The sequence below is a fragment of the Crocuta crocuta genome, unplaced genomic scaffold (assembly GCF_008692635.1).
Source record: "Crocuta crocuta isolate KB4526 unplaced genomic scaffold, BGI_CrCroc_1.0 scaffold64, whole genome shotgun sequence".
NCBI lineage: Eukaryota > Metazoa > Chordata > Mammalia > Carnivora > Hyaenidae > Crocuta > Crocuta crocuta.
In genome coordinates this window covers 12,471,083-12,486,974 of record NW_027530640.1, presented here as the reverse complement: position 1 = coordinate 12,486,974, position 15,892 = coordinate 12,471,083, and the positions used below count along the sequence as shown (strand labels likewise).

At 38.1% G+C, this 15,892-nt stretch overlaps 1 protein-coding gene across 1 annotated transcript in view; it reads left to right on the top strand.

Moving 5' to 3' along the window:
- Positions 1–7,078: 7,078 nt before the first annotated feature.
- PFDN1 (prefoldin subunit 1) overlaps positions 7,079–15,892 on the top strand; it is a 70,555-nt gene continuing 61,741 nt past the window's right edge. Inside the window, exons 1-2 of the mRNA XM_077768757.1 lie at positions 7,079–7,164; positions 9,870–10,036. Of these exons, the coding sequence (XP_077624883.1) occupies positions 7,132–7,164; positions 9,870–10,036 (200 nt within the window). The 5' untranslated portion in view covers positions 7,079–7,131. The remainder of the gene's footprint in view (positions 7,165–9,869; positions 10,037–15,892) is intronic.

The window sequence follows — 15,892 nt, the reverse complement described above, 5'->3', positions numbered from 1 at the left end:
AACTCATTTTCAAAGGTAATAGGTGAGACTTACCCATTCTTGGGGATATTAGGAGGTAGCCTACTTGGGAAAGAGTCTTAAAAGCCTTCAATTATTTTAAATTTAATTTAATACTCTCAGAGGTTACCCACAGACCATAGAGTCTGCAGTGTCATAAAACTTCTTTTTCTTATCACCCTTAGGTTGGATGACTGTGAAGTTAAAGTGAAGAGTCTGGAGGCATCCAAGGAAGCATGACAGAGCAAGGGGATGTGTGGGACAGAAGTGAAATAAACTAGAAGGTGGTAGGTTTATAACAGCTATAATTTCAGAAAGCTTATAACAAATAGTATGTTCCAACCACCATTCTAAATACTCAGTATATATTAATTTATGTACTCTTTGAGATGAACCTGTGATGTAATTAGTATACTGCATCCTCTTGTTTTTCATGTGGGGAAACTGGCTACAGCAAGTGACCTGCTCAAAGTCCTGTACCTGATACAAGATGCGGCTTGGAATTGAATCCAGGAAATTTCAGAATTTGTTTTTAACCGTTATACCACACTGTGTCTCCCTCCCTAAATGTCTGAAGTTTAGGCCACCAATATCCTGGCTTACCCTGGATTGAGGGGTTTCCCAGAACACAGGATTTTTAGTGCAAAAACTGGTACAGTTTTGGGCAAATAATGATGGTTGGTCGTCCTTATGTAGAATAGTTATCAAAGAAGATATTTCTTTGAGTACCTGGGTGGCTCAGTCGGTTAAGCGTCCAACTTCAGCTCAGGTCATGATCTCATAGTTCTTGAGTTCAAACCCTGCATCAGGCTCTCAGATCTCAGTGCAGAGCCCACTTCAGATCCTCTGTCCTCCCTTCTCTCTGCCCCTCCCCTACTTGCACTCTCTTTCTCAAAAATAAATACTTTTTTAAAAAAGAAAAAAAAGGGTCTGTTTAAAAAAGATATTTCTCTAGTAATTTGATACAAAAGGAGTTGTGATAAGGCAGAGTTAGAGAACTTGCTCAAGACAGGAGAGAAATTTTGAAGAGCAAATGAATTCCGAGGCTCTCTTCTTCTACTACCTTAGTTGTGTCCCCTTGGCCAGATGGGGATGGCTGCTTGGGTTCTTTTTATTTTATATTTTATTTTATTTTATTTTATTATTTTATTTTATTTTATATATTTTTTATTTCATTTAATTTTATTTCATTTTATGTTACTTTATTTCCTTTCCTTTCCTTTCCTTTTAAATTCAAGTTAGTTAACATACAGTGTAGTACTGGTTTGAGGAGTAGAACCTAGTGATTCATGGCTTATATACAACACCCAGTGCTCATTCCAACAAGTGCCCTCCTTAATGCCCATCACCCATCTAGCCCAACCCCCCACCTGCCTCCTTTCTAGCAACCCCCCATCTGTTTTCCATATTTAAGAGCCTCTTATGGTTTGCCTCTCTCTCTGTTTTTGTCTTATTTTTCTTTTCTTTCCCCTATGTTTATCTGTTGTGTTTCTTAAGTTCTACAGAGTGCTTGGGTGGCTCAGTTAGATAAGTATACGACTTCAGCTCAGGTCATGATCTCGCGGTTCATGGGTTCAAGCACTGAGGTGGGCTCTGTGCTGACAGCTCAGAGCCTAAGCCTGCTTCAGACTCTGTGTCTTTCTCTTTGTCCACCCTCCGCTCATGCTCGCTCTCACTCTCTCTCTGAAGAATGTACAAACATTAAAATAAAATTCCACAAATGAGTGAAATCATATGATATTAGTCTTTCTCTGCCTGATTTATCTCGCTTAGCATAATGCACTCTAGCTCCATCCATGTTGTTACAAATGGCAAGATTTCATTCTTTTTGATTGCTGAGTAGTATTCCATTGTGTGTGTATACATATATATGTATGCTATATACATGTATATATACCACATCTTCTTTATCCATTCATCAGTGGATGGATATTTGGGCTGCTTTAGTTTTGATCTAGTTTTGCATTTTCTTTTTTTTTTTTAATTTTTTAAAAAATTTATTTCTAGGAGAGAGAGAGAGAGAGAGAGGCAGCGTGAGCAGGGGAGGGTCAGAGAGAGAGGGAGTCACAGACTGAAGCAGGCTCCAGGCTCTGAGCTGGCAGTCAGCACAGAGCCCGACGCGGGGCTCGAACCCACGAACCGCGAGATCATGACCTAAGCGAAAGTCGGACGCTCAACCGACTAAGCCACCCAGGCGCCCCTGGTTTTGCATTTTCTGCCTTCTGGGAATCACTCTACTTGAAGTAGCCATGGTAATCTTCCAGAGTATAAATGTGACTAGTCATTACCCTGCTTATGATATCCAGTGAACTCAGTGACCAGAAGATAGAATCCAAGCTCTTGAGCTTGACTTGGAAGGCCCTCTGCCATTGGCCATCATCCATCTCTCTGGCCCTTTCTTCATATTTAATAAGTTTGTATACTCCAGCCACATCACCAAACAACTCATATTTCCCTGAAGACACCAGGCTTTAGCCTTGATTTCTATCTCCTCTAGGAATATTAGGAATAATCCTTCTCCCTTTCTTGGCAGGAACTCTCATGTCTATGTCTATATCTATATTTTGTGTTTATATCTATATTTTATGTTTTACTTTACATCACTGTGAATCATGTATTTATTTATTTTAACGTTCATTTATTTTTGAGAGAGAGAGTGTGTGCACACTAGCGGGGAACGGGCAGATAGAGGGGAACAGAGAATCTGAAGATGGATCTGTGCTGATGGCAGAGAGCCTGACGTGGGGCTCAAAATCATGAACTATGAGATCATGACCTAAGCCAAAATTGGATGTTTACCTGAATGAGCCACCCAGGGACCCCTGTGAATCATTTATTTTATAACTGGAAGTTTGTACATCATAATCCCATTTACTAAATTGTCCTATCCCTCCCTCCAGCAAGTGATCAAGGCTCCAACCTATGACTCCTGGGTTAGGAGGCCTTTCTGTGTGTTCCTCCAGCTTCTGGAGTCACTTCTTCTACAGTAGAATTTTCATATTCTTTTATAACTCTCTATCTGTGACCCCCACTGTACTATAAACTGCCCTTTTATTCATCTGCAGTTTTGCAATACTTGATACATAATAATGTTAATTAGGTGCAACTAATTTTGCATGCATAATCTCATTGAATTCACATGACAACTCTACTATTATCTCTAATGAAGCTCTGAAAAGTAAACAACTTTCCTTAGATCTTATAGATAGATCTCATTTATAGCTAGTAAATGTTTTGAAAGTGCTAGAGTCCTTCTCAGATTGGATGAACGCTTGAGGATCTATTTTACAAAGTTGCAAAGATCAAATGACCTGATGAATAGGGTATGGATTTGTAAGCTGAAAAACTCTGGTATCAGAAATGACTAATTCCCACCCCTTCGATATTTGTCTTCTATTTTCCTTTTATAATAATAGAACTAGACACATAGTTGCCCATAACAATAACTACATTTCCCAGACTCTCTTACATCCAGGAATGGTTGTATGATTCTGTTTGGGTGAATGTGATATGAACAGGTCCACATCTATAGGACCTGGCTTTAAAGAGGAGTGAGCCTCCTCCTTTCTTTTCTCCTTCCTTCTCGCTAGGCTATGGACATGGTGGTGATGAGTCATCTTGGATCATATGGATAAGATAGAAGGAGCCTGGGAATTCTGGCTTTATGGAATTCACATACTTACTCTATACTGCTTCTGTCTGGATGATTGTGACAGGGAGAAATAAGCTTCTACCTTATTTTAGCCATTTGAGATCTCTGTTATAGAATTTAAACATATACTTTAACTTACTTTAATTAATGTAGTCTATTCACAAAGTGGAGGGATTATCCTTATTATTCCTATGCAGAGGCTTTGAGACTGCATGCAGACTATATCATAAGAATTAATTTTCTTGGGGGTGTTTGGGTGGTTCAGTCAGTTAAATGTCTGATTTGATTTTGGCTGAGATCATGATCTAACAATTTGTGGGAGACTGCACAGTTCTGCACTGGTAGCACAGAGCCTGCTTAGGATTCTCTCCCTCTCTGTCTGCCTCTCCCCCCACCCCTTCTCTAAATAAATACTTAAAAAAAAAGAATTAATTTTCTCTTTTCAGTAAAAGACATTACCATTCAACTAGTTTTCTCAGGTCAAAAACCTAAGGGTATTTTCCTTTTATTTTTATTTATTTATTTATTTTCCTTTTAAAACAAGTTTTTATGGGGCACCTGGGTGTCTGACTTTGGCTCAGGTCATGATCTGGCAGATTGTGAGTTCGAGCCCCCATTGTCAGTGCAGAGCCAGCTTCAGATCTGTCTCCCTCTCTCTCTACTTCTCTCCTGCTCTCTCTCTCGCTCTCTCTCTCAAAAATAAATAAACATTTGGGGCACCTGGGTGGCTCAGTTGGTTAAGTGTCTGACCTCGGCTTAGGTCATGATCTCATGGTTTTTGAGTTTAAGCCCCACATTGGGCTCTCTGCTGTCAGCACGGGGCCTGCTTGGGATCCTCTGTCCTCCTTTCTCTCTCTATCTCTCTTTCTCTCTCTCTCTCTCAGCCGCTTGAGCCCACACGCTCTCTCTCTCCTCTTTCAAATATAAATAAACATTTATAAATAAATAAACAAACAAATACAAAAGTTTTAAAACCCCACACACCTGCAACAAACAAATAAATAAATCAGCTTTCTTGAGATATGATTGACATGCAATAAACTGAATATGTTAAACTGAACGATTTGAGAAGTTTGTAGCCAGGAAACTATCTCCATAATCGCGATACTAAACATATCTGTCACTACAAAAGTTATGCAATGCTCCTTTGTAATTCCTTTCTTCTATATTCTTACCAGTCCCCTTCATCCTCAGTCCTCTCTGGTAACTACTGATCTTGTTTGTTTGCATATTCTAGAATTCCATATGCATGGAATCATATAGTATAGGAATGACCTTTGGTTCCTCTCTTTGTTTCTCTCTTTTTAAAGTTTATTTATTTATTTATTTGAGAGAGAGAAAAAGAGAGAGAGCCAGGGAGGGACAGAGAGAGAGAGGGAGAGAGAGTCCCAAGCAGACTCTGTGCTGCCACCTCAGAGCCCCATGTAGGGCTCGAACCGACAAACCTCGAGATCATGACCTGAGCCAAAACCCGACTTGGACGCCTAACCAACTGAGCTACCCACGTGCCCCTGGTTCCTCTCTATCTTTCATTGCCTCTCCCCTGATCCCAATCCATTCCGTCATCAAATTAAGTAACCTCTACCTGAACTTATCTACTTCTTTCTATCTCCATTGCTATTATCCTCACCCAGACTACCATCATGTCTTTCACACCACTTCAATAGTTCCTAACTGGTCTCTTTGTTTTTATTCTTGTTTCTTCCAATCCATTCACCACCTAGCACCTACAATGAACTTTTTAAATATTTTTAAATTAAAAAAAATTTTTTTTTTAATGTTTTACTTACTTTTGAGAGAGAGATAGAGACAGCATGAACAGGGGAGGAGGTCAGAGAGAGAGAGGGAGTCACAGAATCTGAAGACAGGCTCCAGGCTCTGAGCTAGCTGTCAGCACAGAGCTCAACGCTGGGCTCGAAACTACAAACCATGTGATCATGACCTGAGCTGAAGTCAGACGCTTAACCGACTGAGCCACCCAGGCGCCCCTATTCTTTTTTTTTTAATGTTTATTTGTTTGAGAGAGAAACACATAGAGTGCAAGTGGGGGAAGGGCAGAGAGAAAGGGGCACACGGAATCTTAAGTAGGCTCCAGGCTTGAACTGTCAGCACAGAGCCTGAAGTGGGGCTCAAACTTAAGAACTGTGAGATCATGAGCTGAGCTGAAGCCTGACACTTAACTGAGCCACCCAGGTGCCTAGAATTCTTGAGACTTTTTTGGTACAAGAAGGTGTTTTTACTAAAGCACAGGGACAGGACCTGTGGGCAGAAAGAACTGCAATGGGATAGTGAGGAGTGACTGATTATATACAGTAAAACCTTGGATTGCAAGTAATTTGTTCTGGGAGTGATCCACAAGATAAGCAAACATTTCTAATAAATTTTAACTTGATAAATGAGCGATCTTGCAATAAGAGCAGTTCANATTAAAAAAAAAAAGAGCAGTTCATGATGCTGAATGTCACATGATCCCAACTGAGCCAATGGTTCTTAAAATTCGCTTTAATGTATGGATGCTTTGGATTACAAGTATGTTTCCTGAATTAGGCTCTCATACCAAGGGTTTACCATAATTGGTGAGTTGGGGGTGGTAAAGACAAGGTGCAATTTCCAAAGGACTTTCATATGCTAAAGAAGATTCACAAGATNCCCCCCCCCCCCCAGCCAGCAAAACATTAAAGCAGTTGGGAGTTCTGGAGGAATGTCATACTCTGCCTGTCTGAAGTATTTGTCAATGAACTTCAGGTTATGAGGAAATTTATCTACATTTCCTCTTGCCCTTGTTCTCCACATCAGGTAAAACATCCATTTCATCCATTTCTAAAGTCTAATTACTATTCATCCTTCTGGTTCAAACGCCAAAGCTTTTACAGCAGATTCTCAGAGTGTGGTCTGCAGGTAACTTACATTGGGTGATAAGGGAAGTTTCCGAAAACACAAATTTCCTGGCCCCAGTGTCAAAGTTTCTAAATAAGTAAGTTTGGGGTGAGGACCAGAGAGTCTGTACTCTTTTAATAAACTTATTTGGCCTCTCTTGAGAACTACTGTGTCTAGAAGGTCTTCCAGGGGATTTCAATAGAAATAAATTCTTTGGAAGAACACTTCAACGAAGACTTCTGGTCTCCTCCAAACTGGCCTGCCTGAGGCTCGGGCTGATTCTTCCACTTCCCTGACAGTACAGGGACTAGCTGAGGGAATGAATGCCTGAAAAAGTTTTGGCTGGATCTGCATACAACTCTATTCAGCAGGCACAAAGTAAGCTATTTGTCAAAGTGCTTAAAACCATCCTCAGAATCAGCGTGCCAGGCCTGATAGGTCACGTGAGGAAGACATAATGGGTACCCGTAATATTTCAAGAAGCCCTAGTGCGATTCATGCGCAGGCGCAGAAAGAAAGGGGGCATTCAAACCTCCAAGGCGCGCCCCTCCCCCACCATTTTTTCTGGCTTTCCCCTACTGCGCAGGCGCACCGAGTGAACCAAGATGGCGGCTCCCGTGGATCTGGAATTGAAGAAGGTAAAAGAGGGTCCCTCACCTGGCAGAGTCTTCTCTTTGAAAGCTAAGGGGACTGTGGCCAAGAATATCGAGTGAGACTCGAGTCCGGAGGAAGGAAAGAGGCCCCAGGGAACTGGGGAGTGATTCCCCAGAGTCCTAAGGCGGGACTGGGTCTCCTTAGGATGGCGTGGATGGCGTGGGGGGCGAGCAGCTCTTTCTGCCTAAGAGCCGGTTGAGCTGGTTTGGATTAATGTGGCGTACCGATAGCTGGCCTGGCCTCTCGTTCTGAGCTCCAGAGCCGTTTCGTTGCGTGGAGCCTTCAGTTCCATAGTAAGGCTGAAGTAAGCGTTTCAAGTTGGAGCCCTTTCGGACGGCTTGCCCGGGCCAAGGCATCTGTAATTCTTAATTTTCATTTGCTTTGAAAAACTCCGAAGTCCATCCTGTATTTTTAGGCCACTTACTCCATCTCATGCTTTGAAAGGTCGTAGTATGTACATACTGTCCAAAGTTAATCTCACAGACGTAATAGCAGGACTCTGACTCCCAGGCCTGCCTCCCCTTCGCCCTTTCTTGAAGGACCTGCCAAAAAAAGAAACAAGAACAAGCCCGTAAAATTTGCCAAATAAAATCGGTATCAGAAGGAATTGGGTTTCTCTCTTCAAACTGTTGTTTAGAAATGTGTTGTTACCCAAAAACGTTTTTGCCACTTAAGGGTTGTCAGGGAAAGGATCCTGGATTTCATCAACTTTAAACCTGTACTTTTATAGAAAAGGAAACTGAGTTTCAGAAAATATTTAGTCCAAAGTTGGGATAAGAATCCACTATTCTCTTATTCTCTCCACACCTTTTGTTTATTAATTTAGATTCTTCGGAAGAGCAAATTTTACGTCTAAACACATCATTGGGGCAAACCTTTCCGTATGAAATAATATAGCTCAAATATTTGTTGCTCCTATTAAATGAAGCTGTTATCCCGCTGAGGATTTATGTGTACATAACTTGGTTTTTTGTCTTTCTTCTTTTGAAACTTGGAAGTTTAGCCCTTAACGTGGTGTTCTCTAATGCTGTAATAGCTTGAACTATATACCAGCTTCTTTAGCAGTGTGTACAGAACAGTCAGGTGTGACCTGTAAGTTTACCTGCAAAACAGTTAATTTGAAGAATGCTTAAAGCATTCTAAAAGTTTACCTTTTTTTCTGTTAAAAGTTCTAATGTAAGTCAGGTTTAGTGAAAGACGTAAATAGAGTACAGCTGTGAGTGGACTTAACTCCCAGGATTTGAATTTGTTGTTAAGAAACCCCTGGACAATGAATGCAAACTAAGAAAATGATTAGAGACTTAAATTGTATAGTTTTGACAGCCAATTAGATTAACTAAAAAACAAACTTGTTGGGGTGCCTGGGTGGCTCAGTTGGTTAAGCATCCACCTTCAGCTCTGGTCATGATCTCATGGTTCATGGGTTCGAGCTCACATCTGGCTCTGTGCTGACAGCCAGCTCAGAGCCTGGAGCCTGTCTTAAGATTCTGTGTGTGTGTGTCTCTCTCTCAAAAATAAATAAAACATTAAAAAAATTTTAAAAAACAAACTTGTTATTTACAGGTTTCATCTAATATCTTTATAAGGTCTTTGTTTGGGGAGTGGTGGAGACTAATGGGAAATTTCAGGCACCTTCTTTCTCCCCAAATCAATCTTTTGAAACCTAATAGGTGAGAACAAAGTCAGAAAAAAGTTAAGTAGAGACCTTTGCCATGTAATGCAGTCACAAATGTTGTTATTAAGGTATAAATTTGACAGCAGCTGAAAGTCATTCCAGGCACTTAAATAAGAGTATCCAAGAACTGTGTTTATCTTTAAGTGTACAGGAGGGTCAAATTTGGCTTGGTATGTACATATGAAGATCATGATGCAATTCTACCAATGCTTTGAATTTTTTTATTCTTTTAATCTTTATTTTAAAAATATTTGTATCCTGAATGTTACTGTGGACAGTATAATAGAAACATACCTAAGGGGTCAAGAAGAAATGGGTTTAAGTACCTGCCTTTCCTTATAATACTTCAACCCTGTGCTAGCCATTTACATCTCTTCAACAAATTTGGTTACTTTATTAAAAAAAATTTCTTTTTTAATGTTTATTTATTTTTGAGAGAGAGAAAGAGACAGAGCACAGGCTGGGGAGGGGGAGAGGGAGAGAGGGAGACCCAGAATCTGAAGCTCCGAGCTCTCAAACAGCTGGATGAGGGGCTTGAAGTGGGAGATCATGCCCTGAGCCACTCAGGCACTCCTAATTTCGTTACTTTAATCTGTAAAGAGTGATGATGAAAACTGCCATTCCTAAGTCATAGAATTATTGAGAGGAGTAAATGAGATATTACTATATTCCTCAGTGTTCTCATATTAATATTCCCATGTTAGTATTTCAAACAAATGTGGGAAAGTGTTTTGCAACCTAGCCGTGTAACACAAATGTAGTGAGTTGTTAGAGTTAGTTGTTAAGGTGCATCTGTTCTGCTTCACGAAGAATGCATCTTCTGAGGATAGGATAAATTCACGATTTAGTATGGTGGCTTGATTGTTTACAATTGTATTGACTTTTATTGATGTTTGTGTTGGTAAATTTCACAACTCTGTTTCTGGTTATCATGCTTTATTTTAATATATTTGGATTTGACTCAAATGTTTCCTGTAAAATGTTTCACCCACTAAATGAAGGACTTCTTCTTAGGCCTTCACAGAGCTTCAAGCCAAAGTTATTGACACTCAACAGAAGGTGAAGCTTGCAGACATACAGATTGAACAGCTAAACAGAACGAAAAAGCATGCACATCTTACAGATACAGAGATTATGACTTTGATAGATGAGACTAACATGTATGAAGGTGTGGGAAGAATGTAAGTAAAACATATACTTAAGGGGGTTATTGTGGGAGAGATTTTTGTCTAGAATTTGTTCATTTTAAAAGTTGAGTTAAAGTATCATAGAAACTTTGAAGATCGTCTAGTCAAATACATACTTTTTAAAAATGCTAACTGAACCCAAAGTAGATGTGTTTAATTTTAGACTGAAGTACATTTCTTAAATATTTTCCTCTTCTCTCTGTGATCAGGTAGGTACTTAAGTGTATCAGTTCAATGACAAAAATAGGATTTGTCATGAGAAGACGTTTATAGTAATTTTGTGTGTGAAGATTTATTTAAGTAGGTGTAGTTTTAACTTCTCCTTCCTTACCTGATTTTTTAGGAGTCATACAAATCATAGATCCTTTAGATGTTGGACCAGTGTTGTAAGATAAAAATGTTCATTTATCATTTTAATACACTCATTCTGTCTTGCATGAGAAATCAAGTAAACCAATTTACCTTTTTCTTGTTCTAATTTTTATATGATTAACCACCTATACCTCATTTTTTTCTTTTAAGAAATATGTTACTCTTATAAGAGAATAGATCAGCTTCATGTTCTCTAAACAGTAAATAAGGAATGGATAAGCCCTTAACTACAGGTCACATTCCATAACAGTGAGCTAAAAGGAGAAGACTGTCTTTTGTTGTTGTTTTTTTTTTTTAAGTGGGGGAGGTACAAGAGGAGGGTTTTTCTGGAATTTGATCTTTGAATGTTACTTAGTAAACGGACCATAACTTCAAGTTTGGAAATCTTTTAGTTGAATGGAATTTGACCTCAGTCTTAGGATGACTTGTTTCGTGATTGATTCGAAAGAAACATAACGTGTAACATTTAGTAATGGCTTTGGAATGACATCATGAGAAGTAGACTCTGCTCATGAATAGCTACTCCATTTCTTTCTGGAAAAGAGAGAGATCATGATAAATATCTGATTTGCTTTCTCAGAATAAACAATATATCACAGATAAATTTTATCTCTAGTTCATATTTTTCATTTTAACTTATTTTGAGGAGAATCCCACGTTGACAGTTTATTATTATGACAGAAAAGAATTGGGATGGTAGCAAAGTAGAACCCTTGAATATATATATAGTACAGGTGCATTGTTGGCATTCACTACAGGATAATTTTATTCTTAATGTGAGTATCCTTAGGTCTTAAACAGTAATGGTAGCTTTTCCAGCATACATGTTAACATTTCGTACTTGGATTTCACATCAGTGTTAGCCTTTCCAACAGTTAAACAATTTCTTTTTCCAAAACAGAAAATCTCTTTTGACCGTCTTTGACCTTTTGAGCTAAATGAAGTTTTTAGTTTTAATCAGAATAATTTAATTTATTAAACATTCTCCAGAAGTGCTAGGTAGTTGCTTTTTTTGCATACTGCCCTAAGTGCTATAGCTAAATTGTATTCCACACAAAGAAGCCTAGGGGTAAAAGGCTGGGATATGATTTAGTTCATGGTAGAAAAGTAGTAGTATTTCCAGAAGATTTATTTTATGTAAAATAAATACATTGTTGTAAATTTTTGGATAAAGTGCAACTTCCTCCATAGGTTCAAACTTTGGTTTTCAATTTGACTTTTGTGCTTTCTGCATCTCACTAGGAGTGTAAATTTGACCCTGCATTGTGGGGGCATGTAAGGTGACTAGAGTTTGTTGTTTGGCTAGAGTATTAGTGCCCTCAGGAAGAAAAGACTTGCTGAGTATTAGTCTGGTCATGAGGATATTCTCCTTGATGCTAAACCTGAAATAACTATTTCTGAATTTATAGTCTTGAGTAATCTTGAGTATCCTTGTGATTCACTTCTTTAATTCTAGTCTTTACCTTAATTTGTCTATTGTTTTTTGAATATTATTTGGGAATTCCAATTAGAATACTAATTTTTCTCAAACTGTTGTTTTAAAACCATGAGTTCTAGAATCCAAAACACTCCATTTTGTTTAGAGCCTACCGTAGATTTTTGCCATCACTGAAATTCGGGCTTCATTGTATCTTACCTGGATTATTGCAGTAGCCTCTTAGCTGTGTTTTGTCCCTTTATTCTGTCTGTTCAAATATACTCTTCATACATCTGCCGGTATTCATCACATCTATATTTTTCATAAAATTCTTTGATCTGTTGCCCACAGGATAAAATCTAAACTTCTTAGCTTGGCATTCATGTTGATTTATAATCTGTCCTTAATGTACCCCTCTAGCCTCAAGTCCCACCACTTTCTAGTTCCAGGCTCCATGTAAATTTCATTTCATGGACTTAACATCCTTCCATTGATTTTGAGTGATCTGTTGAAAAGGACTGAGTCTCATGTGGGTTTTAAACATGCTTTAAATGATTCATAAGTCTGTCAGGGGTGAAGGTAGAAGAGTAGTAAGTAGTACATGGACCGGAAATAGTTGTCTCTACTTTTGCCACAGGGCTTTGTCTTTGTTTTTCTTTTTTGAGAGAGAGAAAGAGCTGGGACATGGTGCTCTTGAGCAGGGGAGGGGCAGGAGACAGAATCCCAAGCAGGCTACCAGCTGTGAGTGTGGAGCTGAATGTGGGGTTTGAATTCACGGATTGTGAGATTATGACCTGAGCTGAATTTGAATTGAACCGACTGAGCCACACAGGTGCCCCATCAGATGCTTTGTGCTTTCTTGCTTTTGTTCATTATGTCCTTGACTTGAAGTGTCCTCTTTCCCTTGTGAAATTTTTATCCTTCAAGGAGGGCAGTTGTTGGAACGAGCAGTGGGTGTTATATGGAAACCAACTTGACAATAAACTATTTAAGAAAAAAAAAATATAGAAATTTTTATGTTTCAAGATGTAGCTCATCTTCTCTGAAGATTTTTCTGTCCTCCCTGGCAGACTTATTCACACTTTCCTGGGCGATACCAGAGCTTTTGTTTCTGTAGCTAGTACAGTGCAGAGAGAGAGAGAGAGAGAGAGAGAGAGAGATGGATGATTGATTTCTAAGTGGGTCATTTTCCTCAACTAGATTGTCAGCTCTATAAGACCATATACATCTTTATCTTTGTTTCCTCAGTTTTCAACATACTGTTTGGCATAAAATAGGTGTAAAATGTGTCTTGATTTGAATTGATAATGATTCTTTTGCCTAAAAGAACTACATTTTCTTTTGTTTCTTCAACAAAATATGGTTAGAAAGTCAATGACTTAAGAGTTAGGTTTTCTTATTTTGTTTTAAAATATGATTTAATAGGGAGGCCTGGGTGGCTCAGTCGGTTAAGCGTCTGACTTCGGCTCAGGTCATGATCTCATGGTTCGTGGGTTTGAGCCCCGCATCGGGCTCTGTGCTGACAGCGGGCTCAGAGCCTGGAGCGTGTTTCAGATTCTGTATCTCCCTCTCTTTCTGACCCTCCCCCTGCTCATACTGTCTGTCTGTCTCTCTCACAGAAAAACAAAATAAAACAAAACGAAAACATTAAAATATTCAACAAAGGTGAAATTGTAAAAGTAACATTTTGACTAGGTCAAACCAGTTGTTTCTTATCAAAATTAGGCCCTTTGATTGATAGAATAAATTCTTTATTAAATCTCCTGAGAAGGTTAACCAGTTGTAAAAGTCAACCAGTTGTAAAGGTAATCAGTTAGAAATGGCAATATAGAAAAACCTAAGCATTTAGAATTAGGCCCAGGGCAGTATAATCTTTAGAGAATAAAAGCTATTATATGTAGAATAATATCAATATAATATCTCTTTTACATTCTTTATCTCCATATAGGATGGAAGTCACATATTGGGTATGTATTTAGTTTAACCAAATCATTGCATGCCCAGATGTCTTTCCAGACACAGGTTTAGAGAAATTTGGTAGTGTTAAATGACCTCCTATATATGGCTAATTTTGGTTTTATACAACGAGGGGTAAGAGATGATGAATGGCTATGCTATATACTGTAAGCTCTGCATATTCATTGCTCAAAACTATAGTCCATCCAGTCTCTTGGCATGTTGCCAGCACATTTCAGTTCTCTTACTTCATATTCTTTGGAGAGGCTGTTATGTAGCCTGATACTACTACCACCAATTTCTAGTTTTGCTACTTAAGCTATTTGTGAGCTGACCTCACCATACTGCTTTGAGAACTGTGATGAAAGTTACAACTGTGGAATGATCTGTCTGAATAGTTGCAAGTGTTTGTCTTTGCATCTTTCTAGCATGCAAGGAGGGAATAGACACAGTTCTCAAATAATACATGAATGTTTCTTGTATCCTTTTTTTCTTCAATAAGAACCAGTTTATAAGGGTTTATGGTTTTCTCCCCCTTTTTGCACACTAGAAGATAGAATTTTTAAAAAATAAGAATTACATTTGAAAGTGCATGTAGAGGACATTTAGCCATGCTAGCGTTTGAAAGGGCCATCATTAGAATAAATGTCAGACTTATTTTTATTAACAATAGGTATGATCCCGACCCTGATTTGATATCAGGTTTATTATTCTATGATTCTAATGTCCTTTTATTTGAGCATTACATACACTTCTTTTTTCCAAGAGAGACAAATTAAGCTTTTAATTTTTTTTAATATGGGAGGAACTTGAGTAGTCTTTGAGAAGAATTAGTGTCTTTTTAAAACTTGAACCTAACTAAAAATAACTTTGTACCATATTTAAACCAATTTAGAGGTATGCCACCATTCTGCGGGTATTTTTTACATTTAAGGAACTAAGAATGAACAATGGTATAAATCTACCAACTAGATAAGTGTCTAGCAATGCAGAAATTGCTGTTTGGGAGCGGTGTTGCTATTTCTACTTGTTGAAGTAATTTGATGGTTGATCTCTAATGGTTGAAAGATCCAGAAGTGTAAAACCGAAGATAAATGTGGCACAGGTAGAAAGTAAAAACCGTAGATTTTCCTGATAGGGAACCAATTAACAGTGACAAAAATCTGAACAGTTGAGCAACTTTTCAAGTAATTAGGATGTAGAAATCTGAATTTTTCATGATAGCTTGGTTGAACTGCCCTTTGTTTAAAATATTATGTTGGTTTTGTTGTGGTTTTAATTGTTAGTTTGGATGTTGATGTGTAGTTTGAATCATGACAGTTAGTAAAAGCAAGTTTTATTTTTGCTTTCTCTGTTTAGTTATGTTAAATATTAATAGAAAGGGACATAGTCATGGTGCCTAAAGTTTTGCAACTATTTTACAATTTCACATAGCTGTAGAGTTGGTATTCCAGTCAATTTGGGGTAATTTTAAAGCTGACGAAGTAGTTGTACTAGATTAGGAAATAAACCACAAAACTTGGTGCATTAACTATTATTGATGTTATAGTAAAAATAGTTTATATTCTTACTGGAATCAACTTTGGATATTTTATTTAGTGATTGCTATAGGAGGAAAAAAAGTGCACATTACTTTTGCTGTGAGTGCACAGTGCAGGCAGCATTTTATCAGCTCCTTATATATTCTCTTTAAAGATAGATCTGTATTTTAGAGTAGAGAAAGTGAAGCAAACATAAAGTAATTTTCAAAGGTAAGAAGGAATTTTTAAAGTTATTTTTTAGATTTTATTTTAAAGGAAGAGGGGTTCTTGATGTTGAGCTGCTTTTACTCATAGAATGTGACCCTCCCTTTTTGTGTTTTTATACAGAGTCATTTAAAGTCTTGGCTTTCATTGCATAGAGTTGTAAGGGGGAAAAACAGCTTTTCCTGTTGTGCAGGGAAAAATGACTTCACTTTTGTTGATGCTGAGTGTGTATATAACCCCAGATGGGCACATTTTTCTCTTTCACAGATGTGGTACTCTAGGGAGAGGAGATTCTTGAGTAATAGTCTTAATTTCCTTAAGTTGTCTTGATTTAAAAACTCAGTGTTCATTATAACTTTG